This window comes from Argiope bruennichi, chromosome 7 (assembly GCF_947563725.1).
Source record: "Argiope bruennichi chromosome 7, qqArgBrue1.1, whole genome shotgun sequence".
NCBI lineage: Eukaryota > Metazoa > Arthropoda > Arachnida > Araneae > Araneidae > Argiope > Argiope bruennichi.
The window spans coordinates 72,485,482-72,513,408 of NC_079157.1; the positions used below are offsets into that span (position 1 = coordinate 72,485,482).

Consider the following 27,927-nt stretch of genomic DNA (forward strand, 5'->3'; position numbering starts at 1 on the left):
AAAAAAAATTATCCTGGAAGGAGAAGTTTCCAATTTTTTTTCCGTAAAAAATCTCTTGATTGAATGCACAAATTTATAACTTATCCGTATTGTATTTGCTTCATGGCTATATTTTTCTGAATTTCAGAATTGTCATGAAAATAGAATGCTTAGTTGTCAAATCAAAATTGCTTTTTTGTAATCTGCTAGACTTGGCTTTTTTTATTATAAAAGCATAGAAAATACAGGTGAACAAGAAATTGAAAATTTATTTAATGGTTGCAATGGTTTCACATATACCTATTAAGTTCAAGTGGAAATAATAGGAGCATACAGCAGATAGGCAAGTTCCTTTAAAAATAAAAATAGTAAGACCTAAGTCATTAAATTCTATAAATAATCCCACTAAAGAATATAAAATTTCGGAGAATAAAAATGGCGTTTCGAATAAAAGCAAGAATAATGATTTACTCTTAATATAGGATTAAAGTTTATAGCTTAAATCTCTGAGCTTGATATTGCATCCATGTATATTAAGTTAAGTTTAGTGAAATAATTCTACGCATTGTAAATGCTTAAATCCCATTGTTAGTTTAGCTATAGCAATAACATGGAGAGTTTTTATTTTATAAACCTATTATTTTATAAAGTTTAGGCTATTTTGATATATGTCCACAGATGCATAATGTCGAGTTTCAAACAAAAAAGATAATGATTGTAATTTTAACTACCTTTTAAAATAAATTTGTAGGGTATTTAAGTGAACAAAATATTATTTAATAATAATTCATATTCTTTGAAATAGTAAATCAAAGGTGGCATACGGTTATGGTTCAAAATTATCTTCCTCAAAGGAATGTTTTACATCTTTATATTTTAGTGGAGCTGATTCAGAAGGAGAACCAGCTATGTTCTTGAAGAAACTGAAGGACACATCAGTTCTAAATGGTATGTCTGCCAAACTAACAGCCTGCATCTGTGGAACGCCAAAGCCTGAAGTTAAATGGTAAGAGTTTCTTTAAATTGAATTTTGTTAATCCTCTTTATATCTAAAAAAAAATTTAATGTATCTAATTACGAAATATTTTGGTAATATTATTTCTTATTTTTATAATCAACGAAGTAATGTTTTTTTCCTTTCATTTTTAGGTTTAAAGATGGTACACAACTCTCTCCAGACAACCGACTGACATTGGAAGATGATCGTAATGGTGTCATTCGACTTATCATTAGTGGAGCACAAAAGGCTGACAAGGGAACATACCGAGTTTCAATAGCTAATAAATTTGGCAGTGATACATGTACAGCAACCCTCGACATAGAAGGTATATATGCATATGGCAATTTTAATTTAATAATTGAATTTTCAATAACATACAAATATTTCCATTAAATTTTTGTGACACTGAATTAAAATTGGAATGGATTAAAATATATAACAAGAAAAGTAAGAGAAACGGAATAATTTTATTGGCATGACTTACATTATTTTCATTATACTGTGTGATCCCTGATACGGTTCAAGAATCAAAATGATTATTTTCATTATACTATGCGATCCCTGATACGGTTCAAGAAGCAAAATGATTATTTTCATTATACTATGCGATCCCTGATATGGTTCAAGACGTAAACTGATTATTTTCATTATACTATGCGATCCCTGATATGGTTCAAGACGTAAACTGATTATTTTCATTATACTATGCGATCCCTGATATGGTTCAAGAAGTAAAATGAGCGAAATAAATTTCAAAAGTATTAAATCAGATTGCCATTTGATAGGGTTTTTTTAATATAGGTTACGTAATAATTTTTCTTCGCTGTTCAAGAATTTTTAGTAAAGTATTTTATCTACGTAGCTTTATTACATATTTCTTCCTTTCTGAAAAAATTATCGTTTTATTTCAAAAAAAAAAAAAAAAAAAAAAAACAGAATGAGAATGGAATTGCAATATTATCTATAGTGATCAAATATGTTTCAGTATATTTTAAAAGTTCTTATTCTAACCATAATCATACATTGTACTAATAAATATAAAATGCTTTATAAATGAATCTAGTAGAAGACATACACAAAATGCGGTAATCATGCTTTCCATAGATTAATCACACGACAGCATTTAATGTTGTTTCTTAAATAAAGCAATTTAAATATCAAGAATTATACAGTGTATTTCTTATGGGTGTATCAAATTATTTAAATGCAAAATCATATTGCTATTTTATCAGCGAAAAAACTATTTTCTTTTCTTTATTGATGTTATGTTATTTTAAGATCATAATTTTTCTTCTCTTTTTTTTTTTTTTTTTTTTTTTACTGAGGTATCAGCAAAATTTATTTATCTTAATCAGGAGAAAAATATCAATACCAGGTTTCAGATTTACTTCAATATGTATCTTCTCATCGTCAAAATCAAAAATCAAAATGGCTGACAAGTTAAACAGTATTGTGAGTAGGGTTGCTAGATGTACCCGCTTGTTTGTTTGGGTTACCATATTGGCGATAAATTGAAGTGGTGGGTTAGATTTCAACCGATGCGAATAACCAATGTGTGCACTTTTAATATGAAAAAAAAAGCACATTCTTGCAAGAAACAAGTGAACAGACATTATTAAAAGCATGTAAATTTTCAAATCAATTATTTATTAAAAATCTAGCACATTGTAAATGAAGCGTGCTGGTATATAATATAGTGCAAGCGAATTCAACAGAATATTTTTTTAAAAAATTTAATATAATATCTAAAAAAATTTATTATATTATTATTTTAATAAATGATTAATCTATTTATAAGCATACTATTATAATAAAGAATTTTAATATACTTATCTATTGGTTGTATTAGCGTATTTTATAACGTTCGTTCATTCTAACAGGAGAAGATAAACGAAAACCTGAAGCAAAAAGAGAAACACCGAAACCAGTCGTTTCTACAGGTAATTATCAATGATTTATTCTGAGCTGAGATTTCATAGTTTGAATGCACTAAAAGAGCTCATAAATTTTTTATAGAAATCTTTTTTTTTCTTTTGAGATAGAATCTTTCTAATTCGAAAATATAACTTAACCTCGCAACAATACATTAAAAATAAGAAGAAAAAAATCAGTGTGCTTTTGAAATAATCAAATAATGCAGTCAATAACGTTTGTATATTTTAAATAATTAAAAACGCGAAAGTTAAACTTATTATTTTTTTTTATCTTTCTTGCATACAGGAATGTGTGCGTCTGTATGAGGTCTTATTCTTCTCATTCCTCGTATTCCTAAGAAAGAAAAAAAAATTGATTCTTCAAGAATGTTATACTTGAAAAACGCAGATTATAATTAATATTGAAATTTAAAATGACAAGGGATTTTATCCATAAGCAATATATATATATATATATATATATATATTATTATATGTAATGATATCTTAATTCTAATTTCAATTTAATTAATTTTCAAGATATTATTTTAATTTAGCCCATAGTAACTTCATTCTAAAAATATTCTCTTATTTCGCGATCCAATTCCACTTTCGGTTTAACTAATTCCTCTGTAAAAATAATGCGCCATCAGTACAACGTATCAAATGAAAGTGATACTTCTGTTGCCCTTCTCAAGGTCATGCGTTGATTGCATATACAATATATATTTGCATTCAAAATGCTAGTCAAGTTCTCTATCAATCACTAGATTGTCACCCTGATGTAAGAAGCTAAGGTTTCAGCAATATTTTCTCTTCAAATCTAGAATAACAGCTCTTTATGCATAGCAAAATAGCTAGAAAATTCCTTAAAAATGAAATAATTTATAAATGATTAAAAATGAAAATTTTAAAGCAAAAAAAAATGCTTTCGCCTGATGTTTCAAACTTTTGTGATAGATAAATCGATTTTATTGTATATGTAATTTAATGACTTCCAAAAATATAATATTTGGCTTCCATACAAGATCTCATTGAATTTTGAGCCGTACTGAGTAATATAAAATTCAAATGCATATTTTATAGGCCCACCACCTCCATTACCTCATGCACCTTACATATTTAAAATGACTGATGACACAGCGTCTCTGGGTTGGAGACCATCCATTCCTCAGTACCCACAGGTTCCATACACTTACCGATTAGAGTTCAGCAGGTTACCCGAAGGACAATGGTCTACATATAAGTCAGGTAAGTAGACTACGAAAAATTTTTATGTTGAACAAATATATTTCAAAAAACCAAGTAATTCTAAATTGTTATCCATTTGTATATTCATTTCAACAATTAATTGGAAATAACACAGTTTATTTTGCTGCATAATTACTAAGAAAAGAGTGTTTCACTTCCCATATATGTCTTTACAAATTTACTTCCTTAAAATAAGTGATTAAAAATAACATTTTCAAAATCAAATAATTCAGTTTAGTCAGTTTATTTACAGTAATGGAATACTTTATATTTAAAAAATAAATAAATGTAAAATAATCTGCAGAAATAAATTAAAATTGGGCTAGAGGGTATTTAAAAAAATTAATTAAACTGCGTATGGTATTAAACAGATTATGAAATACGTTAAAGAAAAGTAGCTTTAGGAATTGAACTATTTATTTGGCCACGTCTACTCGGTTAGAGGGTAAAATGTTGTCTGAACGGCAAAGTATTTGAATTTATAAAAATAAAAACAAATTTATCAAAAATCTTACAAAGCAACATAAATAAATATAAAAAAATACACTAAATCAAAACAAGTAACTTAACTCTTAATATCAATTACACCTTTCTACAACTAAATAAATATAGACTATCAAAAATTTAATTTTAAAATAAATACTTAAAATATTAATAAATTGCAAGATACAAGATCACTCAGAAAATAAAATTTAGAAATTTTAAGAAAAATCTTGATTTTTTCCTTACTTTTTAGAAACTTTTTATATCAGATATCGTAGAAATCCTAAAAATTTGTTTTTAAAGGTATATTCAAATAACAGTCTCTGACAATTAAATAAAAATGTCTCATATTCAGATACAAAATTATTAAAACAAATCTTGCTACGCTTAGAAGAGCAAAAGTATCTTTCTAGCTACAAAACTCTGAAGAATATACAAATGATTTTATGATCAGCACTTTATAATTCAATTATGGAACAATTATATAATTCAAATATGAAACGATCCAAGGCGATTTTAGGCAAAGACAAAATTAGAATCAATTGTCAAAAGTGTCTGACAAGCTATTTATAGAAAAACATTGAATAATTAAATAATATATTGAAATTTTTGAGTCACACTTTAAAGTCTCAAAGTCAAAGCTAAAACTTGTAGTGATCGTAGCGTCATCTTTCACGAATCAGCACCAAAAAAAAAAAAAAAAAAAAAAAAAAAGCAAAAAGCGCGCCATTTGCTAGAAAGGTTGTGGCAACAGATTTTTTAGGACTTTAAGGGAATTTTATTATTGGATTATTTAGAAAAAAAGTAGGACCGTCAATTATGCTAATCATTTGGATAAATTGCATTCCAAAATCGAAGAAAAAAGACCAGGTTTGAATAAGAAGAAAGTCCTGTTTTACCAGGACAAATTAAATAATATAATAATTAAAGGAATAATTAAATAATATATTGAAATTTTTGAGTCATACTTTAAAGTCTCAAAGTCAAAGCTAAAACTTGTAGTGATCGTAGCGTCATCTTTCATTCATGTCATTCTCTACTTTCCCTAATACAATCTATGTTAATACTTCGCCAGGGGAAATCCCCGTTCTATGTATACGTGCGCTAAGCAGTGATGTTCCGATAGTTGTTAGTGAAATAAAGAGTTTATTTTTCTAATAGCGATGAAATGCTTTATACAACACTGTACATGAACATCACCACAAACTCTTCATACTATTTTAAGTTATTAGTTTTCTTTATCAAACTTTTATTCCTTTTCATAATTTAAACAAAGGTGATGTTTTAAAAATCAAAAACACTTCTTAAAATGGATTTTGTTTGTAATTTTTATATTTCTTCCTTAAGTAAGTGCAACGTATTGTTCAAAAAGACTGCTATAAACAATATAAATTGGAAAATTTCTATTAACGTTTATTATGTTACTAACAATTTTAAGACCCATTCCTTTAATTATTAGACCTGACCATAATTCAGCGCAATTTTAAAAGACATAATCTCAATCACCAATTCAGAAAAATACATTCTTATTGATTATGAATATTGATTTACAAGTTTCCAATTTTTATATCTTTTATATAATTTCTTTCAATGCTTTCACTTGCTGATATTGACTTCAATATATAAATATTTTTAAAAAATTCATTGTCGTTTGCAGGAATCAAAGATTCATCTTGCGACGTAAGAGACTTGGTTCCAGGTGTAGACTATATGTTCCGCGTGCGAGTAGAAAATCGTTACGGTGCCAGTGAACCTTCTCCTTATATCACCGCTTACAGAAGCCGCCTCCTCAGAGCACTGACTCCAGCTGACTTTGAGCCCAAAGATTACGATTTAGAACATTTGAAATTGGACAAATATGGTAAGTTTTTAATTTTTTCATCATAATTTAACATTTACCTGAAGCTTACTTTAAAGAATTCACCATTTCACCGAAGAAAATAATTTGGAAAAAATAATTGCTCTATTATAAGCAGTAGCTCAGATAATAGAAAAGAATTTAAGGTAGAGTAAATGCATTTAATTAACAATCATGTTAAATAAAGGATTGATACATAAGAATTAAATCGAAAAGAAATATATTTTAATCTTATTCGTAGTAATAGAACTCGTATCAAATTGGTTCTTTAAATGTCCGTAACTTCGATGCTTTAAGATTTTATCTTAACAAAGTCTCCAATAAAAACCGTGAATTTAAAAGTGAACTATCTAAATAATAATTTATAATAATTGTTTCTGAATTTTTTTCTAAATAATTTTTTCATAATTAAAAAAAGTTTAAGAAGAAGTTTAAGACTTTACATAGCTATCCACTTATTATCATTATTACGAATATGTTGCTTAAAAGAGAAGTAGACAATTTTTTGGAGTTGTTTATAAAGTAATAAATTTTAACAATTAAAAGTATGTACGTATGAAATTATCTAAAATTTTATCTATTCTTATAAAAGCAAATTCCATTGTTTGGATTTGGAAAATGCATTTAATTTCAATGATTTCATTCAAATTCTTTTTTTTCCTTCTTTTTTATTTGATTAATATAATCATAACCTTAACTGGGGAAGTCAAATTTTAGGACTTAACTGGGGAGGTGCGGTCTACGAGACCGCATTTCATTTACACTCAAATTAAATTTTCTAATGAATGTATTAGTATGAAAAACTGCCAATATATTTTGCACATATTTTTTTTTTTATATATAGATATGTTTTAGAAATTTTTCAAAATATATTATCATTGAAAAAAGTAAATGCGTTGGAACGTACGTTTTCTTCTCAAATTACATGTTACAATAAATAATATTCTTGAAAAAACATATTACTTTTTACTTTTTAAATCATATTTATTTTTACAGTATATGAAGGTATATAGAAGACAATATAATGTAAAACTCAACAATTACATAAAAAATTAAAAAATTGACAATGGGTAAAATGGGCCCTTTTTTTATCGCCTTGTATGACTTTCATAGCACAGTTTTCTAGGGCATTTTAAACATAGAGGTTAAGAACTAGTATAAAAATCAACCTATAAATTCTGTATATATATCTCTTGATATATCAATATATTTTATACATTTTTCAAAATACATTATCACTAGAAAAATTAATTATGTTTGAACATGTATATCAGAATCAGTTGAATGCAAACTTTCATTGAAAAAAACTTCTGTACAATTATCCTCATCACTAAAATCCCTTTCTGCTTCATTTAAAAGTGTCTGGAGCACTGTTTCATAAAAGGATTAGTAAATTGGATATTTCGGGACCCAAGTTCTAGCGCCATCTGCTAAGCCTTGATCATCACTGGGATACTAATAGGGAGGTGAGGTCTTAGATACCCCGCTTAAAGAAATAACTGAATTATTTTAAAAAGCATCCACTGAAATCGGTCGAAAAAGAGCACGTATATTGAAGGTCACAGAACAGGAAGCTACAGGGTCAATCTATTCAATTGAGCTAAAAATAGAATAGAGGTGACCGAAAATCCATCGCTAGCGGTCTCACAGACCGCATGTCCCCAGTTAAGGGTTAAAACCCTATCTAATTAAATTATATCAGCTTTCTCGAATGCATTTATAAAAATTGAGAATTCTGTATTTGTAGCTGCTGCTCCCAGGTTCCTCCGAACGGAAGAGGACTGCACGTATGCTATACGCGGACATCCCGCTAGAGTTGAATTCTGGGTCTACGGCTGCCCACAGCCTAAGATAACCTGGTATTTCAACAACGAACCAGTAAGTTTCATCTTCAGCAGTATTCCCATATAGGAAGCTCTAACCTTTTTTTTAATACTTCAATTAACTTAGGTAATTCATATGTATATTAATAATACCGGAAGCTTATCTAAATTTAAATTGGAATCTATCTAAAACCTTACTATCGAAGGCAGTCTTAAATATTTAGTGAAAAAATTCTATTCAGAATGATGCTTTACGAACCATTCTAACCATCTGCGGTTAATATGATTAACAGTTTGCTTGTTATATCAGTATGAACATGCTTGGAAATTTTTATTTTAATATTTGTATTTTTTTTAAATAATTTGATTTATGTGAAAAATAATCGTGCTTAAATAATTTTTGTAAGGTATCACTAATAATAATAACAGATAATTGAAAATACTGATCTGAAACAGATAAAAACATTTATTAAATAAAATGATCTCTTACATAAAAATATGCTATTCAAAAACATTGGAATGAATTTATTTAAAAGCAATTTAATAAATTTTATAAAGTGAGATTTTAAAAACGCACCTTTAATGGTGTGGCAAATAGCGGAATTTGTGTTTTATTTTAACTATTTCCAAAGTTTTAATGTTGATATCTGGTGTTTTAAACTTATTAAAAATTGACGTCACAAGTAGGAAATCAAAATTAAATTGAAAAAAATTATTAATTGAATGGAATTCTGAAAATATTAAAACGGAGCATTGTGATTTAGAAAGCAAAATTGGGCAATATTTCAATCCTTTAGCACATAAGGTGATCGGTAAAAACAATGAATTACGAATTCCACCTTCAAAAAAGCAAAACAAATCAAGTTAAATAAAAGATTTAAGTATGTAGGATTTAAAAGAAAAAAATCTCTTTGGATTAAGATGCTTTTTGTGATTCGATTGGTTGGTTAGCTTAACGTGCTGTTTTTCCCAAGAAAATTGAAGGAAAAATGTTAGCGAAAAAAAAAAAAGATAAATTGGAAAAAAATATAAATATACGATTATTAAAATCAGAAATTGACGAGAAATCTTGAATTTGGAATAAAAGTTTTGAATAAAACTTCCTTAATGACGTAATATACCATACATATTTCGGACAAGCAAGCTCTCAGAGGATAAAAATAATCAATATGTAAAAGAGAATTCATTGTTCAAATGCTTTCAATATAAGTACTAAGAAATTTTAATAGTAACTGCTGAATTCTGTCTTGGCTAGAATCAAAAATTGCCACTTCGTACGAAATTACGATAGGGCATACAATTAAATCTCCCGTTCTCCTTCAGGTAGAGTCCGGAAAATACGACTTCCTTGAAGACCGCAATGGTCAAGTCATCCTCTTTATCACTCGCATGGGCGATAACGACGTGGGAACGTATACTTGCAAAGCTGTGAACGAACACGGAGAAGCACAACGCAAAATTAAGCTGTTGATTGCAGGTAAATGTTTTTTTAACATACTATTTATATAATATCTGCCGCGTAATATAATCGCTTCAGTACTTCAGAAATTTTATAACATTCATCTAATTATAACAATAATCGAAAGGAATAAGATCAGGTGTGTTTTTATCATATCAAGGGAAAAGAAAATATTTATCTTGTGGTTATCTATAATTTATTTCAAAAAATAACTATTGATAAACCTTAATTATTGCTTATTACTCCAATTATTCCCTAACAATACATTTATGTGTTATTCATACTCTAATTATCTTTTATTTCTTGACTGATGGTACTTGCCACCTTTCGAAATCAGCAAATGTTTAGCTCATTCCGGCGTTTGTCAAAGGTTTTTTTTTTTTAATTCAGCACAATCTATCTCGTCGGAATCATTACTATTTATTACTTGATTCTATTCACAAAAAGGTCAGAATTTCTCAATTTTGATGGAAAGTCTCTTAAATTTACAACAATACCACAGCGTTGAATTTAATTCTAGGTAGATTTTCAAAATTGCTAAGAGTTTTAATTTTGTATTTAAAAGTCAAATCATTTCTTTTCAAGGCATTTTGCTCTCATAATTTAACCGCAGGCAACAATGGATTATTGTTGTTGAACAAAGTTTAAACCAGACCTGGTAGTGTTTAAACCAATCAATATTGCTCTAATTCAGACAAAAGAACATAATTTCCATCTCATGGGGTAAATGTCTCGCAAAGGTTTCCTTACAAGAAGTCAATGTCAATCGTTTATTATGTTTCAAAATGAAGTATCGGTCAATTCTCTTCTTCAAATCTGATAACATGAAACATTGAAGTAATCACGCTAAATAAATATATTTATGGACTTTTGAATACATCAGTTTCGGACTAGATAATTTGATAATATAAAATGAATGATAGCATTTGTCACGGTCATATTAAGCAGCGTCCACTGTAGTTCTACTAGTAAATTGCGCCATGTTTTACATATGATAAAAAAATAATTTCATAACGTTGGATATGAAGCTATTGAATTTAGCACATTTACTTTTAAGTTGTTGAACTTCATTGAAAAATGATTTTAAATGACTTCAGAGATTATTATTGCGAGAAACCTCATATTTGTACCATTTTAAAACCCGAAAAATAAATTATTTCAGTAGCATCAATTTTATTTCCGCACACTTTTTTTTTCCCCTCTCATCGTATGTTTTATAAGACAATACTTTTCAATACTTATGTCACTGGCTTTCGTTACTTTAAAATATTAAAAATTTTTGGGTGCATGTCATTGTTGCCATATATTTAAATATAAATCTTTACATCAAAGTAAAAAAAAATAATAATAATAAGCTTTTCAGTGGTATCAATTTTATTTCAATACAACTTTTCTCTAATTTTAATAAGTTTTTTAAAATATTTTTATGTATATTTTACAACAATAATTTTCATTGCTGTAATTATTGAATTTATATTCACTCGCGATTCGACGATATTAAATATATTTTTCTCTATACATTATAGCTGCAATATTTTCATATAGCAGCTATATTTGCTATATTTTTATATAGTTGTAAATTTTAAAAATAAAGATAGATGAATCAACATTAAAGCATTATCATCCTAGGGTGTTTCGGACTATAGGGCCAATCCTTTTAACGTTTCTCGAATTATGTGTATTGTTTCGTAGTATTTATGTGTAGCAGAAAGTCTGAAATTTTGTAAAATCATATCATAAAATAATATCATTAATATGATATATGCCTACCTTTAGACATTCTTTATGACATATGTTTTCAAAAAAAAAAACTTATTACTTCATTTTTAAAGTACTTTTAAAAATATTTTTAAAATGTAAAGTATTTAAACAACTTTTTTATTTTTAGAACAGTAGAAACTTAAAAAGTTTTATTTAAATACAGTTTCCATTGAATAATACTGCAAATGGCACCCTTACAATTTCAAAAAAGTTACTCATCCAATATTCGATGCAAAAAAAGTTTAAAAGTTCTTGAAAGAGCAAAGATAATAAGATATATTTTTGCATACATATAAATATTGACAGAACTCAATGAAAAAAAAAAAACGTATTTTTCTTATTTCTAACAAATTGCTGCAACATATTTTCAAAGCATTTTTCTACAAAAAAAAAAAAAAAAAAAAAAAACTTTTTTAGATATCCAAGATGCTAATATCATATTTTCATAATTTTTTGTGAAAAATTAGTGTTACTATCAATTAAATAATGCTTTTTATTATTTTTTTTTAAATTTCCTAACTTCAAATGGCTAATTCGTTTTAATCTCCTTTAATTCTATTATATGTTTATTGAACGAAAGGAAGCTCTGAAACTTACGAACTTTACTAAATTGTGTGCCTATAAGGAACGTACCATCTATACGGGTTTCTCTGAGCTGTAAACAGTTTTAAATTAATTTATATGCCAATATTGGTAAAGCAAAATTTCAAATAAGCCATGTTGTCATTCAGGGATTTAGTACAGAAAATATTTTAAATCATTTGTATGGCATTAAAATTTAAATTTCTGTGATCTGTCGTTAAAGTCAGTTTGATAAATCCATTTTCAGATACCTATTAAAATTACATATTTAAGGGGTGTCAATCATAATGGGAAACGTATACGGTTCTTTACTTTTTTTATGCTGAGTAAAAATGTTATTGGATATACCATTACTTTCACTCTTGATTTTCATCTACAAAGAAATTGCTTTATGAATATTTCTAATATGAAAATTCTCTTGTCAGATCCACCTGTCTTCACGAAGAGACTGGAACCACAGACGATAATGATTCGAAAGGGTGGAGAATTCAGATGCCGAGCCATTGGAGTTCCCTATCCCAAAATCAAATGGTTCAAGGACTGGCATCCTCTTGCCGAATCGAGCAGAATACACATAAAATGGGAGGAACCAGAGACTTGCATATTATCTGTCAGCGATTCCATTTTGAAAGATGGGGGACTTTACACATGCACTGCTACAAATGTTGGTGGCACTGCAACAACATCAGCAATGCTGAGCGTTGAAGGTATGCAATCCTTTCTATTCCAAAATTCTTTTATCATGTGAGAACATGTTGTTTTGATTTGGGGGTTTTGAAGCCTCAAAATGTACGGTCATAAAATTGGCGTTTTAATGCATTGAGGCATAAATTTTTCGCTTTTAGGGTTATTAGAAAATGATAAAGAATGTTATTACATTTGGCGAGTTATCGCAAACAAAAAGTCACAACTTGGCGTGAATGTTCACATGTACCCGATTGTCCTGTCTGGCCAATAAAGGGCAGGGTCGTAAGAAGTTGTCGCCTGAAGAAGAGCATAGAGAAGAAAATGGGAAAGAACGCGAAAGTTATATTATTTTTTTAAAAAAAATTCCAGTTTTTCTAACTGGCGAAAAGAGAACTCGAAAGATGAGCTCAAACGATTTTGAGTTGAAAACCATCGCTTTTCTAAAAATTGATGATTGCGCATTACAATAGTCAGGTAATCACTCCAAACCAGTTTAAACCGAATTTTCGCAAAAAAAAAAAAAAAAAAATGGAATAGAGAGGAGGAGATTAGAAAGGTTTTAGAGCTCGAACGATTTTGGGATTTTAAAAGAAACCATTCGCTTTCTAACTATCGACGTATGTGTCTGATAGTCGCGTTATTTTTTAAAGCTGGTTTAACCATTTTTTTTTTTTTTTTTTTTTACGAAAAAAATTCTGGCCTTGCAAAAAAAAATTTTAGAACTTGATTGATTTTGAGATAGTCAAAAACCATCTGTTTTCTGAATGTTGGTAATTGCGAAATATATCTTGTGAGAACATGTCTTTCTGTCGGATTGATCCCAGGTGAATAAATCTCTCACACGATAACTTGAAATTTGAGAACAGATTTCAATTTTTTAATTTTCTTATTTATACATATTTTCAATATGGAAACACTGATAAACATTCATCATTCTCCATTTTTATACTTAGGTTATACAAAATTATTTTACTTTTATTTCATTATTTATGAATTCTCCTTTCAGAATGCGAGAACGAATATCATATCCTCACATATCAGCGACCGCCGTTTTCGAAGCCGAACGAAAGACCATTCGAAGATTTCTACGATATTGGAGACGAAGTGGGAAGGTATTTTAAAGACTGTTATTTCACACTGCATCACATGCTGTAATATTTATAATCCATTTAAAATAGTAAATATGGTGTGTGATATTCTATTTTCCCATTATTTAGAGGAACGCAGGGCATAACTTACCACGTCGTGGAGAGAAAAACGGGCCGTAGTTTAGCTGCTAAAGTGATGCACGGAGCAGACAAACTGATGGACTTCATGACTGCCGAGATGGACATCATGAACCAGCTCTGCCATCCCCGGCTAGTCCGGCTCTGGGACGCACATCAAACCAAGTCTTCTCTGACCCTTGCCACTGACCTGTATCCTTTCTAACATACATATCGGAATTATTTTAATTATTTTTGAAAATGTTAATGAATGAACTTACCTAGACATTAAATTATATTTAGGTATTTCTTATATCAAAAACTTAATGAAGCGTATATTTGTCATATCTGAATTATGCCTGAGGCAGGTTTCTTAATATCTGTATTCAAAACCAAATGGTGAAATCGTTATTCATTCTAAAATTTCATCAACTGGAATAATTCACTCTTCTCTCGACTTCAATTGGATCATTCTAGTTCTCGACTTTCTTTGTAAAACTTTATCACAAACCTAAAAATCATTATTAATAAATAATGCATTTCTGTGAGCACAGCACTAATTATCGTCAAGCTAAAATGTTGACGTCAGCTGTCACCAAGCATTACATTATCACCAAAAAGGTAACAATATAATAAGAATTGTCGCCAAATATTATTACCAGGTCTTGGCTAATCAGCAATAGTTCCAAGCAAAACGAATGGCGATAACGTATTATAAATATTAACCATATATATATGGCTTCAGACTTTAGCGTATTAGTCCTTGTTCCAAGCCAAAATGTTGACGATAAATTAAAGTATTGGTACCAGATATCCCCAAATATTGGCGAAAACGTAATATGAATGGCATCCAAATATTGACCCTAGATATTGGCACATCAATACTGATACATTAATAACATAAAATTGCTTTTGTTCTCCTTTTTAATTATGTTCATTGGTTTTTCTTAGCCAGAACTTTACCAAATGAGATACATTCATGATATGAACGTTATGCACAGGTAATCTGCTAAGAACATCTTACAACTAATTTGACAATGAGATGAGATTTGCTATTTAAAAACAATTTAAATTTTTTTTTATTACAAAAGAAAGAAAAAAAACATATATTTTTGGTATCTTTTTTGCTGAAGAACTTTTGTTTTTCAAAAAATATATAATAGATAGTACAAAGTTCTAAATTTTAATCCTTCACAGGTTTCAGACTATTTAGAAATAATCTTTACCAAAATTTTAGAAAGTCAATGATTGTTATTATATTTGTTCATAATAATATACGTCTTTCTAAAAGATCATCTGCTTAGAATCAATAACAGTAACTATGTTATATCGCTAATATACTTTAATTAAAGAGATACACAATATGCTATTTCATTCAAATCAGTTTCTTAGAATAAGACTCAATACAGTTGTAATTCTTTAATTAAAGTATTATTATGACGAAAGTAGAAATTAAAGTGAATTTTAAAAAAATTAAAAATAATTTGTTCCATTATTTTTTATATAAATATACATCCTTTCTGAATTTTGTGAAAATATTTTTTTAAACAATTACTCTGAAAAAAATCGCACCACATTTTAATAAAATTATCTCCTAAATTCTGCTGGTTATATTTATGAAAATAAAGTTCTAACTTAATAATTAAATCCAAATTCTTTCATTTAAATATATTTTAAGGAAAAAATTCCATTTTTGTAAAAATTAAAAACTAGCTAAATTTGAAAGGCAGGACGCTATTTTACTGTATCTTTTTATACCCTTGAAGTATAGACCCCCCCAGTATAGTTTTTTTTTAAATTTGATTTGATAAAAAGAATTTGGTTTCTCTCCAAGTATAGAAAAATCAAACCATCTATTTAAAAACTCGCAAAAAAATTCATTATTTAGGATAAGCAAGTAATGGTAACAAATAACTTTTAGTATTGCAATAAAAATTGTTAGGATAACCATATTTGGTGAGAAAATTCAACTCGCTACAAAATTCAAAGACTTTATTCTTAAATCGATCCAAAAACAATTTTGAATAACACTTCTTACAAAAAAAATTGCGAGTGTCATTTAAATGAGTCTCTTTTGTTAACTATTCTTAGATTATGCCTTAACTTTTCAATTTAGATGTGGAGGAGGTGAACTTTTACCAAATATCATCCACAGAGACAAGCTGACAGAAAGTATTGTCGCTCACTATATTAAACAAATATTAGAAGGTTTACAGCACATGCACGAAAAAAACATTGCCCACTTGGGGTTGACTGTAAGTATTGGATAAATAAACCTAAAACTGTCAATAAAAAATTAAATTAATCCAAAAATATACAAAGGAATTCATTGAATGATTGATTTATAGATTGGAGACATTCTACTAACCAGACTCAACTGTGATAACATTAAAATTGCTGATTTCGGGTTGGCAACACGCCTGCATTCTGGAAGAGAGTTCATTCAGGAATATGGCCATCCAGAATTCGTGGCACCTGAAATTGCCAATAAACAGCCAGTTTCTTTGGCTGCCGATATGTGGTAAGAATAAGCAAATGATATCATTTACATTTATTTTAAATATACTAAAAAGTAAAAGTGCTGCGATGTGTTTGATAATATAATTCCTTCCAGTTTCTCTATCTTTAATGAAGTTATCGAAATTTTTAATTGAAAATTTTGCGGATTTTGAATACTTGCTAATTTAACAGTAGAACATATAATTGATTCTGAAGTATTTCTCATCACCTTTTATGGATTAAGTATGGTGATAATAATCTTTAAAAATTTGTTAAAGTTCTTACAAAAAAAAAAGAAAGAAAAGAAAAATATCCACAGTAATTTAAATCAAATTTTGAAAAATCGTATTTGTGAAGTAATAGGAATTTTGAAGCATTTGCTTTATCACGATTAACTTATAATTTAGGAAATTTTTAAAAAATAATTAAGTTAAATAAGTTAATAAAGAAAAATAAGTTAATTTCCAGATTTAGAATTTTTTTTTTTTTTTTTTTTTGAAATGATAAGCGTTGATATTTAATTTTTTTTATTGAGTAAGAAGCTATGAAAATTTCTAAATTTAATGTACCTAAGTTTTTTTCATTTCAATTTTCTATTTAATAAAAGCACTTTTATTTGTTGAAATACTAAATATCTTTAGTTTTCACTGATTCATTAATTTTTTATTTATTTATTTCAGGAGTGTCGGAATCATTGCCTATATATTGTGAGTATTTTTTTTTCATTTTAAATCTTTTGACATTAAAATATATAATTATCTTTGATGATACTTTAGATTTTCAATAATTTTTAAAGCTTACAAAAACTATATTTTCAGAAAAATTTATCTCTTATTTAAAGTGCGTATCTATTTAAAATGTATGAGAATTAATGAGTGAAATCGGAATTTTAACTTCTAACTTCTAGCATGGCACAAATCAGAAGGATGACCAGACAATTTAAATGGGGAAAACTTCCTGAAATTATATTTTTATATGGTTTGAAAAAAATTTAATGTACTTTTTATTCGTGAAATGTCAGAAGAAAGAATTAAAAAATATTTTCAATGTATGATATAAAGCAGTTGTTTCTGGATCATATATTTTTCATACATACTTTTGCTAATTGCGCAAGTTCCATCATATTCAGATTTCCGCATGCGAATAAAGCTATAGTTTCTATACAAAGTTATTCAAAAATTAACGAATGCGGACAAACATATTATGTAATAGACATATTTGCTTTTAAGTAAGACATCGAATTAGTGAATTTAATGCCACAAGCTCCTCACTTTAAATCAATTGTTCTAACTCATTAGCATATACAATACTTGGATTATGTTTCTCTTCGAAAATAAAAAATAAAAATGCTAAAAAAATCTAAAAAATTTTATTGGATTTCGGAGTTAATGATAGGTGTTAGACATTAGCAATATCTTATTTTAAATGCGATATGAGTAACTTATTTTTTCGTTCTCTAAATCATATCAAATGTTAAAATCTAATATTTTTTTTAAGACTGAAATATTTTAAGTAAGTCAAAGATTGAGTCAAAATTTATTTAAAATTTAATTTATTTTTTGAAATTTTCTTATTTGAATTAGAACTTCAAAATATCTACGTTTTTGCATATTTTTACTTTTAAACCTTTCACTGTCTGCGCAGAAAAGAAGCATATATATTATAAGAAAAAAAGTCTAGCAATTATTTTAATTATCTTCACTTAATAAAACAATGTCAAACATGTGCATGGAACCTAAACTTGTCTATGCGTTAGAGTGGCGATTCCACTTCATGATAAATCCACAATTTAAATCAAATATATTTCATCAAAACTGGTTTTGAATCACTCTCTTTCTCCTCAGACTGACTGGTGATTCGCCTTTCCTGAAAGAAAACGACCGAGAAACTCTGAAAGAGGTGCAGAAGGGCCAGACCAACTTTTTCCACGACAATTTTGCAGTTCTTTCTGATGAAGCCAGAGACTTTGTTACTCAACTGCTCCAGTTCGATCCGAGGTAAAGAATCGTCCAAAATGAACGCAAGTTCTTTTGTGATTTAATTGTCTCGAAATTTACATGAAGTAGCAGAAAAATTTAATTTCAAGGCTGTATAATATTTATTACTACTTATTCATACGTGATTTTATTTTACTTGACTTGCTTGCTTGTAAAGAGGAAATTTTTTGATCGATTTTTTTTCCCTTAATTCTTAACATTTGGGGTCTTGAAATTTTGTGCACTTGTATATTGTCTGCAAAAACAGTTGCGGATTCAAGCATTTTACAGTCCAAGGCAATACACATGACGAGGCCCTTCTTTTAATATCTGGTCAGTTTAGTTTTACATTTCAATCATTTTTAAGTTAATCATCATGCTATTGATTTATTTTATTTTAGTATATATGTGGATATACAATTTCAATACAATAATGATTTTCCAATATAACAATAATTTCTAATTAATTTACGTTCCGAAAGTAATTTTCTAATCATTCGAGCTTCGACTTCATTATAATTTTAACTTCTGAGATGCGATGATTGTTTATTTTACGGACCTAAAACACTGAGTTAGACAAATTCTTTCTTAAAATTACAAAAACAGAATATTTTGTCATGCTCTCTTTCTTTCTGCTTTCTGCCTCCCTTTTCGGTTCGTTGCATCGTTCTAGTCATGACTTAGACAAAAAATAATCTTGAAAATTGATAAAAAAAAATTAAATTATTTCTTTAAAACTACGAAGAATAAAATCGTTAAAGAACTTCATGAATGCTTCTCCAAAACATTATGTTACTTTTAGCACATATAAATAAAATGGCTAAAGTAAAAAAAAAAAAATTGAAAAATTCATCTTAGCTTTCAGTTAAAAATTTCCTTATTTGCATATATATATATATATATATATATATATATATATATATATATATATATATATATATATATATATATATATATACATAATAAATTATGAAAGATTATAAAGAAATAATGAATTTCAATAAATATAATATTAAAAATAATTATTTTATGGAATCTGTCAAAGGGAATATATTATAAGCAATTAATGAACAATTATTCAATATTAATAAAAAATAATAGAATTGTATGTATAATTACTTATACCTTAAAAAATGCGTTTAATAACTGAATGTCCCTATATAGTATAAACCTAATATTCCAAATAAAAATTGTATTTGAAATAAATTTATAATTTATTAAATTAATAATTGTTAAATTTATTAATTTGACATATGGGCTAATAGTATTTTTTTCATCGATCTACCTGTATTGGCAACTTTCTAATTGGAAATCCGCCATTGGATGAAAATATGCTATTTTATTATTTTATACTATAAAGAAATTTTGATTCCATACAAAAGGCAGAGCCTGTTCATGAGCTTGTATAAAAATTGATTATATAATATTATATATATTAGATTATATAATAGATATATAATATTTATAACAATAGATTTTTATAAATCGAAAACAAAACAATAGTAAAACATTAAAATATGATAAAATTCTTCTTTTAAGTTCACTAATAATAGCGTTCCTTCAAAAGTTTACTCATTTAAATTTACTCTTCATTGCTTATCTTATTTTCCTAAAGTCCAACACTAAAAAATATGTTTGTTCTTAAACATTTGGGCTAGACTTCAAAGCGCTTAGAATCCTCAGAATATTTCACAGTTCTAAGGTACTCACTGAGAAAGCGAGTAAGAGTAGTCTGGTCCTGCCTACTGCAAGCAACAGTCAGTGAGCCAGCCCTCTGGGCGACTTATCTTATACCATTGATGTACTGGTGGGTACCATTGATGTACAATGTCTGTAGACTCAGCTGGGCATAATGGAATGACCTTCTCGCCTAGGGTAGCTCTATCAAGGATTAAACTCCCGACATACTTCACCCACTCCGCCCAGTGACACTCCTCGCCACGATGCTTTTACATGGATCATGTGAAAATAAATTAACTGGTTTCTATCATTTATTTATGAAGTTACGACCTGGTAACTTCTTAGCCTACTTTAACTATTAAATCAACAATTTTTTTTCAGATTTTTTTTTCCAATTTCAGATTTAATGTATCTAATTGCAATCAATTTTTTCTTTTAAATATGTGTTAATCTTTTTATGATTTTGTAAAGTAGCTTATTTTCTCTTGCAGCAAAAGAATGGACGTTCATTCAGCTCTGAAGCACAAATGGCTTGATGTAAGAAAACTTATATATTTCATATGAATTTTATTTCTGTATGTGAAAACCAATATTATCATTTATATTAAATAGGATTTTTTTGAATTTTAATATTGATAATATCTTTGATTTGATTGTTAGAAATCTATTCATTTATCCTTGAAGAGTCTTACAGAGTATTGAATATAATTGCACTTGGCTTTTATACGAATTTCTATCTTTTGAACACGCATTTTTAAGACATAATGTGCTTTCTCGTAAGAGAAATTATAATACTAAAATTATTCCAAATTCTGACCGCTTGTTTTCATGAAATGTGTTCCCTGCATGTTAATGAAAATTTGAATCTATTGTTGATAATAAATTAGATCACAAACCAAATAATTTATTAAAAATCGTTTTCAACATTTATTTAAGTCAAACAAAGTGAACAATGTTCAATTGTTTTTAATGTATTAATTTTCAGTATGTTTCCTCTTACATATGATACGATTTTCTTTGTAATTATTTAGTGTGTAATCAATGTGTAAGTTATATACCATTTCTTTTAGTTGCCTGCATATAAATCACTTGTAGAAACTGAATAATAAATTTATCGTTTTTGAGGCAAAATCCCATGCATGCTTTTTTTTTCTCCAAGTTAAATAATTTTTCCACGCTTACTTTTCAAATAATAATTGTTAGATAAATTTAGTGTTATCATTTCCTTCAGCCTTCTTTTGGATCTAAAATCTACTATATGTTCATGTTTATAGCTTCAGTGCCTTTTGACACTTTGAAACAGAACAAACTGCAACCAATTAATTAGCCATTTTTCAAAGACCGTTTCAATGTGTCTTTTGGGATTTCTAGGCCCCAAATTCAAATTTATTGAAATGTAAGAAAAATTTCTCTCTTAACTTGTAATTCCGGGATCTTCTAAATGAGATAGAATCGAGGTATTCCAAGGTGAATTAGATCACATAAACATCGAAACCATTAATCCACGTATTCTCAATTTTATCATCACTTTTATTTGCAGGACGAGGACACAGACACAGACAATTATATACAAATATTTACATATTTCATTTTTCATGCACTAATTCTTTATAACACACACAACCATCTTTGGTTCCATCATACACGCTTCATCAATCCAAACTCAAACCTAAAATTACATCTGTTACTCTATGGGATCATGGGAAATTTTTTCCTATTGTCACCAGCGCGCATGCGCTGAAGAATTGCGCCAGGAATCCCAACAGTGTCATTGAAATATCAATGAGTTTACTGTTAAAAATTTCTCAACAGTGACTGGTTTTTATTCATTTTACATATAAACTTAAACACTATTAAATTGCACCATGTCAGTTCTTACAAATTAGAGAATCCCAATTTCACTCGTAACAAAAAGTAGAGGAATCCTTCATATTTATTTTATATTCTATAGTTATTTTTATTTTTGCATTTTCGTCACATTATTATAATAGTTTTAAAATAATAATATAACGTAAAATTTGTTTCCCAATGCCAGTATTTATTTTGAAAATTAATTTGATTCAAATATACATTTGTAAAAAAAAAAAAAAAAAAAAAAAAAAAACCCAAATTGTTGAAATTTTTATTGCAAGTATGTAGATAGAGAAAATGTTTATAATATTGGCAATTATTTTTATTTTTTTTAATTTGTATATATATATAATATTTAATTCTAAGGATGTCAGAATTCCAAAAATCGAAATGTACGATTTGATTTCGACTCCAGAGAAACAAAAAAAAAATAATGTAACTAGATAATGGTTTACTAAACAATTACAATAAACTTAAAAGAACAACATATTTGTAAGAAATATAAAAAATACATAAACGTAAAATTATGCTAATATATTCCGTGTCCTAAAATCGCATTTTGTCCTCTTATAGTTGGACTCCGTGCCAGATAAATGTGATGAACTTGAAATCGTCGACAGCCTGAGAAATTATCATAAGAGATGGAGATCATGGGTGAGTTGCTTATCTCTCACATCTGCTCAAAAAACAATGAGATTACTTTTATAAAGTATGATAAGAGTTTATTTTAAGAGGTGAAAGAATTCGAAATCATTAAATATCACTTGGGATTGAGTCTAATTTTCTAACGTATCCAATGTGCACATAATAATTGTATAGGTACATTCTTTTCTAATGATGTGTGAAATGATAATCTATAAATCTAATTAATTCGCCAAATTAATTATTTTTACATGTTCATGGTAATATAATCACATTCCGAATGGATCATATAACTCTCAGTAACTTCAAAAATATAAAAAAAACTAATAAATACTTTAACTAATTTATGTAATTTTAGTTTATTAAAATAATTTTGTAATTTATGTAATTTTAGTTTATTATTAGCAATTTATGTAAATGAAATATCAGTTAATTAATTATTTTTTTATTATTATATTGAGACAGTTATGCTAACATGTAAAACTAGCGCTAAAAAGAGATTAAACGTTAAGTTCAAATTAAATGCATTGTTGAAACCACCAAAATATTTGTTTCTTACTTCTAACCACAAAATATCCTGATTTGTAAATTATTGATTAATAAAATTAAAAAATTTGAATACTTACTTCTAATAAGTTAGACGAAATTTAACTTCTTAAATCACTCTCAATCCTAAAAATATTTTATTGTACTAATACTAAAAAAATGGCTTTTAATGATTAAATAGAAACCCTTAATGCTGAAATAAATTAACATTAATAAACTTGGTGTATCCGTACTACTTTGCTACTTTTTAAATTTTTTTAGTAAGACGCACATCACTGACACAGTTGACTAGTATAAGAAAATTCTATAATCTTTTATTATCCAACCAATTATTGTCGTTAATTCTTTACTGCTGTTTCTTTTTACTACTGTCTTTTTATGAAAAAAATTATAACTAAAGGTCAAGGAATTAAAACATAAAAATTTTTTCGAAGTTCTAATTCGGGTATATAATTTATACCAAATCCTATTTCTGTTTATTTAGTCTGTCATCCGCAAATTCTTTTGGGTATGAAATTTTTAAGTAATTTATTTCTACATTGTTTATGCAGTGAAATTGTCTTAATGTGAAACATATAAATATAATTTATTTATCAACTTTCTATTATCAAACAATCTATATATGTTAACCAATATAGAAAAACCAAGGGACTAGATACCCAACCACAACCTTTCGCTACTTTTTATATCACATGAAAGTTCATAATATCTAGATTCATCATCAATGGGCGCCATCGCATCACTAACTTGCAGTTTCGCAAAATAAAACTTTGGAAGAATCTCTAGCCTCAACAATTGAACCGATTTCTCAAATTAATGGCGCCACTTTATTAACAAATCAGAATTCTCAGTGTTCATTGTGCAATATAAAATTTTAAAAAAATTTTTTATTGTGATAAGATATATTTCATCAAAGTTAGTTAACATGACTAAATGCTATCATTATGGTGGACGTCCAGTTCGTCGCGGAAGATGATTAGTAATATATTATGGAAAATATGTCGCATTTCTTCGTTACTACAACATATATATGGAGAAGGCAACGACCAATATTAATACTTAACATATATTTATTAAGAAATAACATATAAATTAATGCAGGTGAAAAACATTAGTTAATCAACATAAAACATATAAAAATATAAATTAATGAGAGCGGCACATCATACCTATTCAACATCGAACTCTCATCTGCCAATTTAAGTGTGAAACAATTATATGATTATAAAATTATGTGATCATCACGTAATAAGTGACGCAACATGCGCTGTACAGAATATGAGAATTATTAGATAACAACTCCCACATATATTTATTATCCATTAAGACTATACTATCCATTTAATTCGAAGACTGAACCATAGATAATTATGCATAAGTAACGGAATATGCTTCGGTTTTCTTGTGCTTACATTAATGATTATTTCAATACTATATAAGAATCAAATATTGTAATAATTTTCAGATCCATTAAAATACACACATATCACAATCTATGTAGTAAAATTCGATCCAAAAACACAATATTCTTTTTACTGCTTTACAAAATGTATAGATATTTTTAGAGAAGCTAAAAATTTAAATAATAACATAATTAATTGAAACAGTAGTAGCAGGATTATTTTCTTCAATATGTTTCTTTTACTGAAAAAAATTGACTTCAGTCACATTTTTTGCTTAGTATTCGAATGCCTCCTGTCGCTGGTTCTTCAGGCGAAGGACCCTGGAGTCGTGCTTCACTCACCCAAGCAGGATGATCTACCCTCCAGACGAGGTGTACACTCCACCCGCTACACCGGACAGCGAACTGGACAGAAGTCGAGTGAAGCCAGGCGCTTTCGACGATGTCACTTACAGGCAGAGAATCGAAAGAGAAGCCATAGATCCCAGATCCGAAAGCCAGTGAGTCATATAACGCCTTTAAATCCTTATTAGCAATCCATGGTCACTGGTTGGAAAGAATTGCCAGGAATAATGATTGTATTTAATTTCAATTAAATCTTTTATGCACAATTTGATGCTTAGAATTCCATCAACAGAGCATCAAACTGACACAAACCTTAAAATTTAATATTTTAATATTCTGATATTGTATTTATTGTGTATGTTCAACTTCTCTAATGGAGTCCATGTTCATGATATCATATCTATCTAATGGAGTCGATGCCTATGATTTCATGCCTCTCTAATGGAGTCTATGATGTCATAGTGACATTGAAAAAGTAACTGTTCGGTATTCTATTTTAATTGCGATTTATTTTCCTGATAATGCAATTTCATTTTCTGCCTTTCCAAATAAACTGCAAAGGTAATTAATAGACTCTGTATTTCTTAACTTCTTTATCACTATCGAAAATGATCCTGTCTAATATTTTATGAAGTAATTAAACCAGTTTGAATTTATTGAAACAAAAAAAAATGTGTCGATAAATATTATGTAAATTTATATATAAAAAAAGTGTGAAACGCCAGTGAAAAAATTGCACAGTAACTAAATTGGTATTTTTAAAATGTAAACAATTATACTTTCATAATTGTATCATCTCATTATTTCATGACTGTTATCAAATCCCTTTTTATCGAATGCACGATAAGAAAATGTTTTGCAGCTTTTTATTTGACTTTCTCGTATACTTAGAAACTATAGCAATCGTCAAAAACTTCGAACTCGAGATTTTGACGGATCTTTACTTTTTAGACCTCGCTAAGTACGAAAAACAAATTTTTTTTTAAATGTCCGTCTGTCTATCTGTGACAAAGATAATTCAAAAACGCTTGAGTTAGAACGATAAAATTCGGTATATGATCTTTGTATTAAATTTGCAGATGTCTATCACATTCTGAGCAAAATCCATACAGATGAACTCTGTCCGACTGTTCGAATATAAACTAGCCCGATAACTATAAATAAAGAGAGCAAGATGGGTAAAATTCGGTTCACAGATTTAACATCTATAGTGTAGATACCTATAAAAGTTTGTGTCAAATCCAGCAAAATATTCATCGTCTGTTGTTTCTGAAATATGTGAACCCGATAACTCAAAAATGCAGTGACTTAAATATATCAAATCAGGTAAGAAATTTTGTGACTACTAGTGTAGTTTTGGGTGAAATTTTTGTTTCATTCGGGTGGGGAAAACCATCTAAAACAAAATTTGTGTCTTGGATATTAATAACCGCATGCCGAAATAAGTAATTGACGAAAGCAACTTGCGAAGGTTGTAATTGACGAAATTACAATTGAGTAATTGACGAAAATTGACGAAATAAATAATTGACGTAAAAATAATTACGTAAGGAAATTGAGAAAAAAAGTAAGTAGTAATTGACGAAAAGTAAGTAATTGACGAAAATTGGAGTAATTGACGAAAAACACTTGCCAACGTTGACACGACAGATTCATTAAAAATACTAAATTCACGTCAAAGGTTAATATTTCTCAACTATTTTACTCCAATGCCGTGCAAGGCGTTCTCTGTAATAAAACCATTATTAGAGCGTATGAGAGAAAGTTTTGGAGTAACCACTCCAACCGGTTAATTATGATTTTCAGGAAATTTTTCCGTTAATATTATAAGATGATAGTCTTTGGCATGTATGATTAGCAGTTCGGTAATACTTTTTTATGAAATGTGTCTTTGCTAATTTCTAATGTATTCTTTAAATTTGTACATTTTAAATATTAAATTCTTTAATTAATATATTAGGAACCATAGGAAAAACATTATTTCACAGAAAAAGAAAATCTCCAATCTTTATTTTATGGTAAAGAAATTAACGATGATTAAAATCAAGTTATTGAAATAATTATCTTTCACTTAAGCTAATACAAATTTACTTATTGACATTTAGTTACCAGAATGGTCCCGATACATTTTTGCTTCCTCTACGAGATCCTGATTTCCCTGTCCGTATCAGAAGGTACCTCAAAGTGGGTGCAAACCGCAGTCCTCTCCTCGCCAATCACCTGAGAGACAAGCATTGGGGCTACAGCGATGTAAGTACAATTCAAAGTTTTCTACAATCATAAAAGAGGTTCATACATTAACGTGAAAGGAAACATCTCATATTAAAAATGCCAATTTGTTTAAATGCTGTAGTATCCATCCTTCTATTTGGATTTTGTTGTTGTTGTTTCTTGGAACACAATTCTCCAATTGTACCATTAAAATTATCAGATTTAGTTATGGGGTCTTTTATTATCATGTGAGAACATGATGTTGTTTTGGGCCTCCAAATGTGTAGGCAGAAAATAAAGGAATATGTCGTAAGAAGTTATCTCCCGAAAAAAGCACAAAGAAGAAAACCGGAATCAACAGGAAACAGCAAGGAGAAATGTCGAAAGATATATGTATATATATTAATAATAATAATATATAATATTGTATTTATATCTCATTTTCTATCTGGCAAAAAATAGTTCTGGATCTCGAACGATTTTGAGATGAAAAAATTACCGTTTTTCTAAATATCAACGCATGCGTAATTTGATAGTCACGTGATTGTTCCAAATCGGTTTAAACTGGTTCTTCAAGGGAAAAAAATGATTATCTGCTGTAAAAATGTAAAATAGAGATGCTTGCAGGACGAGAGTCTATCGTAAATAGAGTTCCCGATCCAAACTTAACGCCTTTTATTCTGTCGGAATGATACCATGTGACTTGGGTTGGGGGGGGGGAATAATGTTCTCGCATATAACTTGAAATTTGCGACAACAAATTTTAATTTCATT

General features: G+C 28.2%; 1 protein-coding gene across 5 annotated transcripts in view; it reads left to right on the forward strand.

Annotated features, from left to right (window-relative positions):
- Positions 1–27,927, forward strand: part of LOC129974984 (obscurin-like) — a 236,724-nt gene that overhangs the window by 184,964 nt on the left and 23,833 nt on the right. For all 5 annotated transcript variants that reach the window (XM_056087826.1, XM_056087825.1, XM_056087828.1 and 2 more), the window contains 18 exons: positions 860–985; positions 1,129–1,304; positions 2,860–2,919; positions 3,979–4,143; positions 6,284–6,487; positions 8,232–8,362; positions 9,631–9,784; positions 12,535–12,816; positions 13,803–13,908; positions 14,014–14,214; positions 16,118–16,256; positions 16,350–16,522; positions 17,181–17,207; positions 18,345–18,497; positions 20,648–20,693; positions 22,581–22,661; positions 24,877–25,097; positions 27,048–27,192. In XM_056087826.1, the coding sequence (XP_055943801.1) occupies positions 860–985; positions 1,129–1,304; positions 2,860–2,919; positions 3,979–4,143; positions 6,284–6,487; positions 8,232–8,362; positions 9,631–9,784; positions 12,535–12,816; positions 13,803–13,908; positions 14,014–14,214; positions 16,118–16,256; positions 16,350–16,522; positions 17,181–17,207; positions 18,345–18,497; positions 20,648–20,693; positions 22,581–22,661; positions 24,877–25,097; positions 27,048–27,192 (2,590 nt within the window). The remainder of the gene's footprint in view (positions 1–859; positions 986–1,128; positions 1,305–2,859; positions 2,920–3,978; positions 4,144–6,283; positions 6,488–8,231; positions 8,363–9,630; positions 9,785–12,534; positions 12,817–13,802; positions 13,909–14,013; positions 14,215–16,117; positions 16,257–16,349; positions 16,523–17,180; positions 17,208–18,344; positions 18,498–20,647; positions 20,694–22,580; positions 22,662–24,876; positions 25,098–27,047; positions 27,193–27,927) is intronic.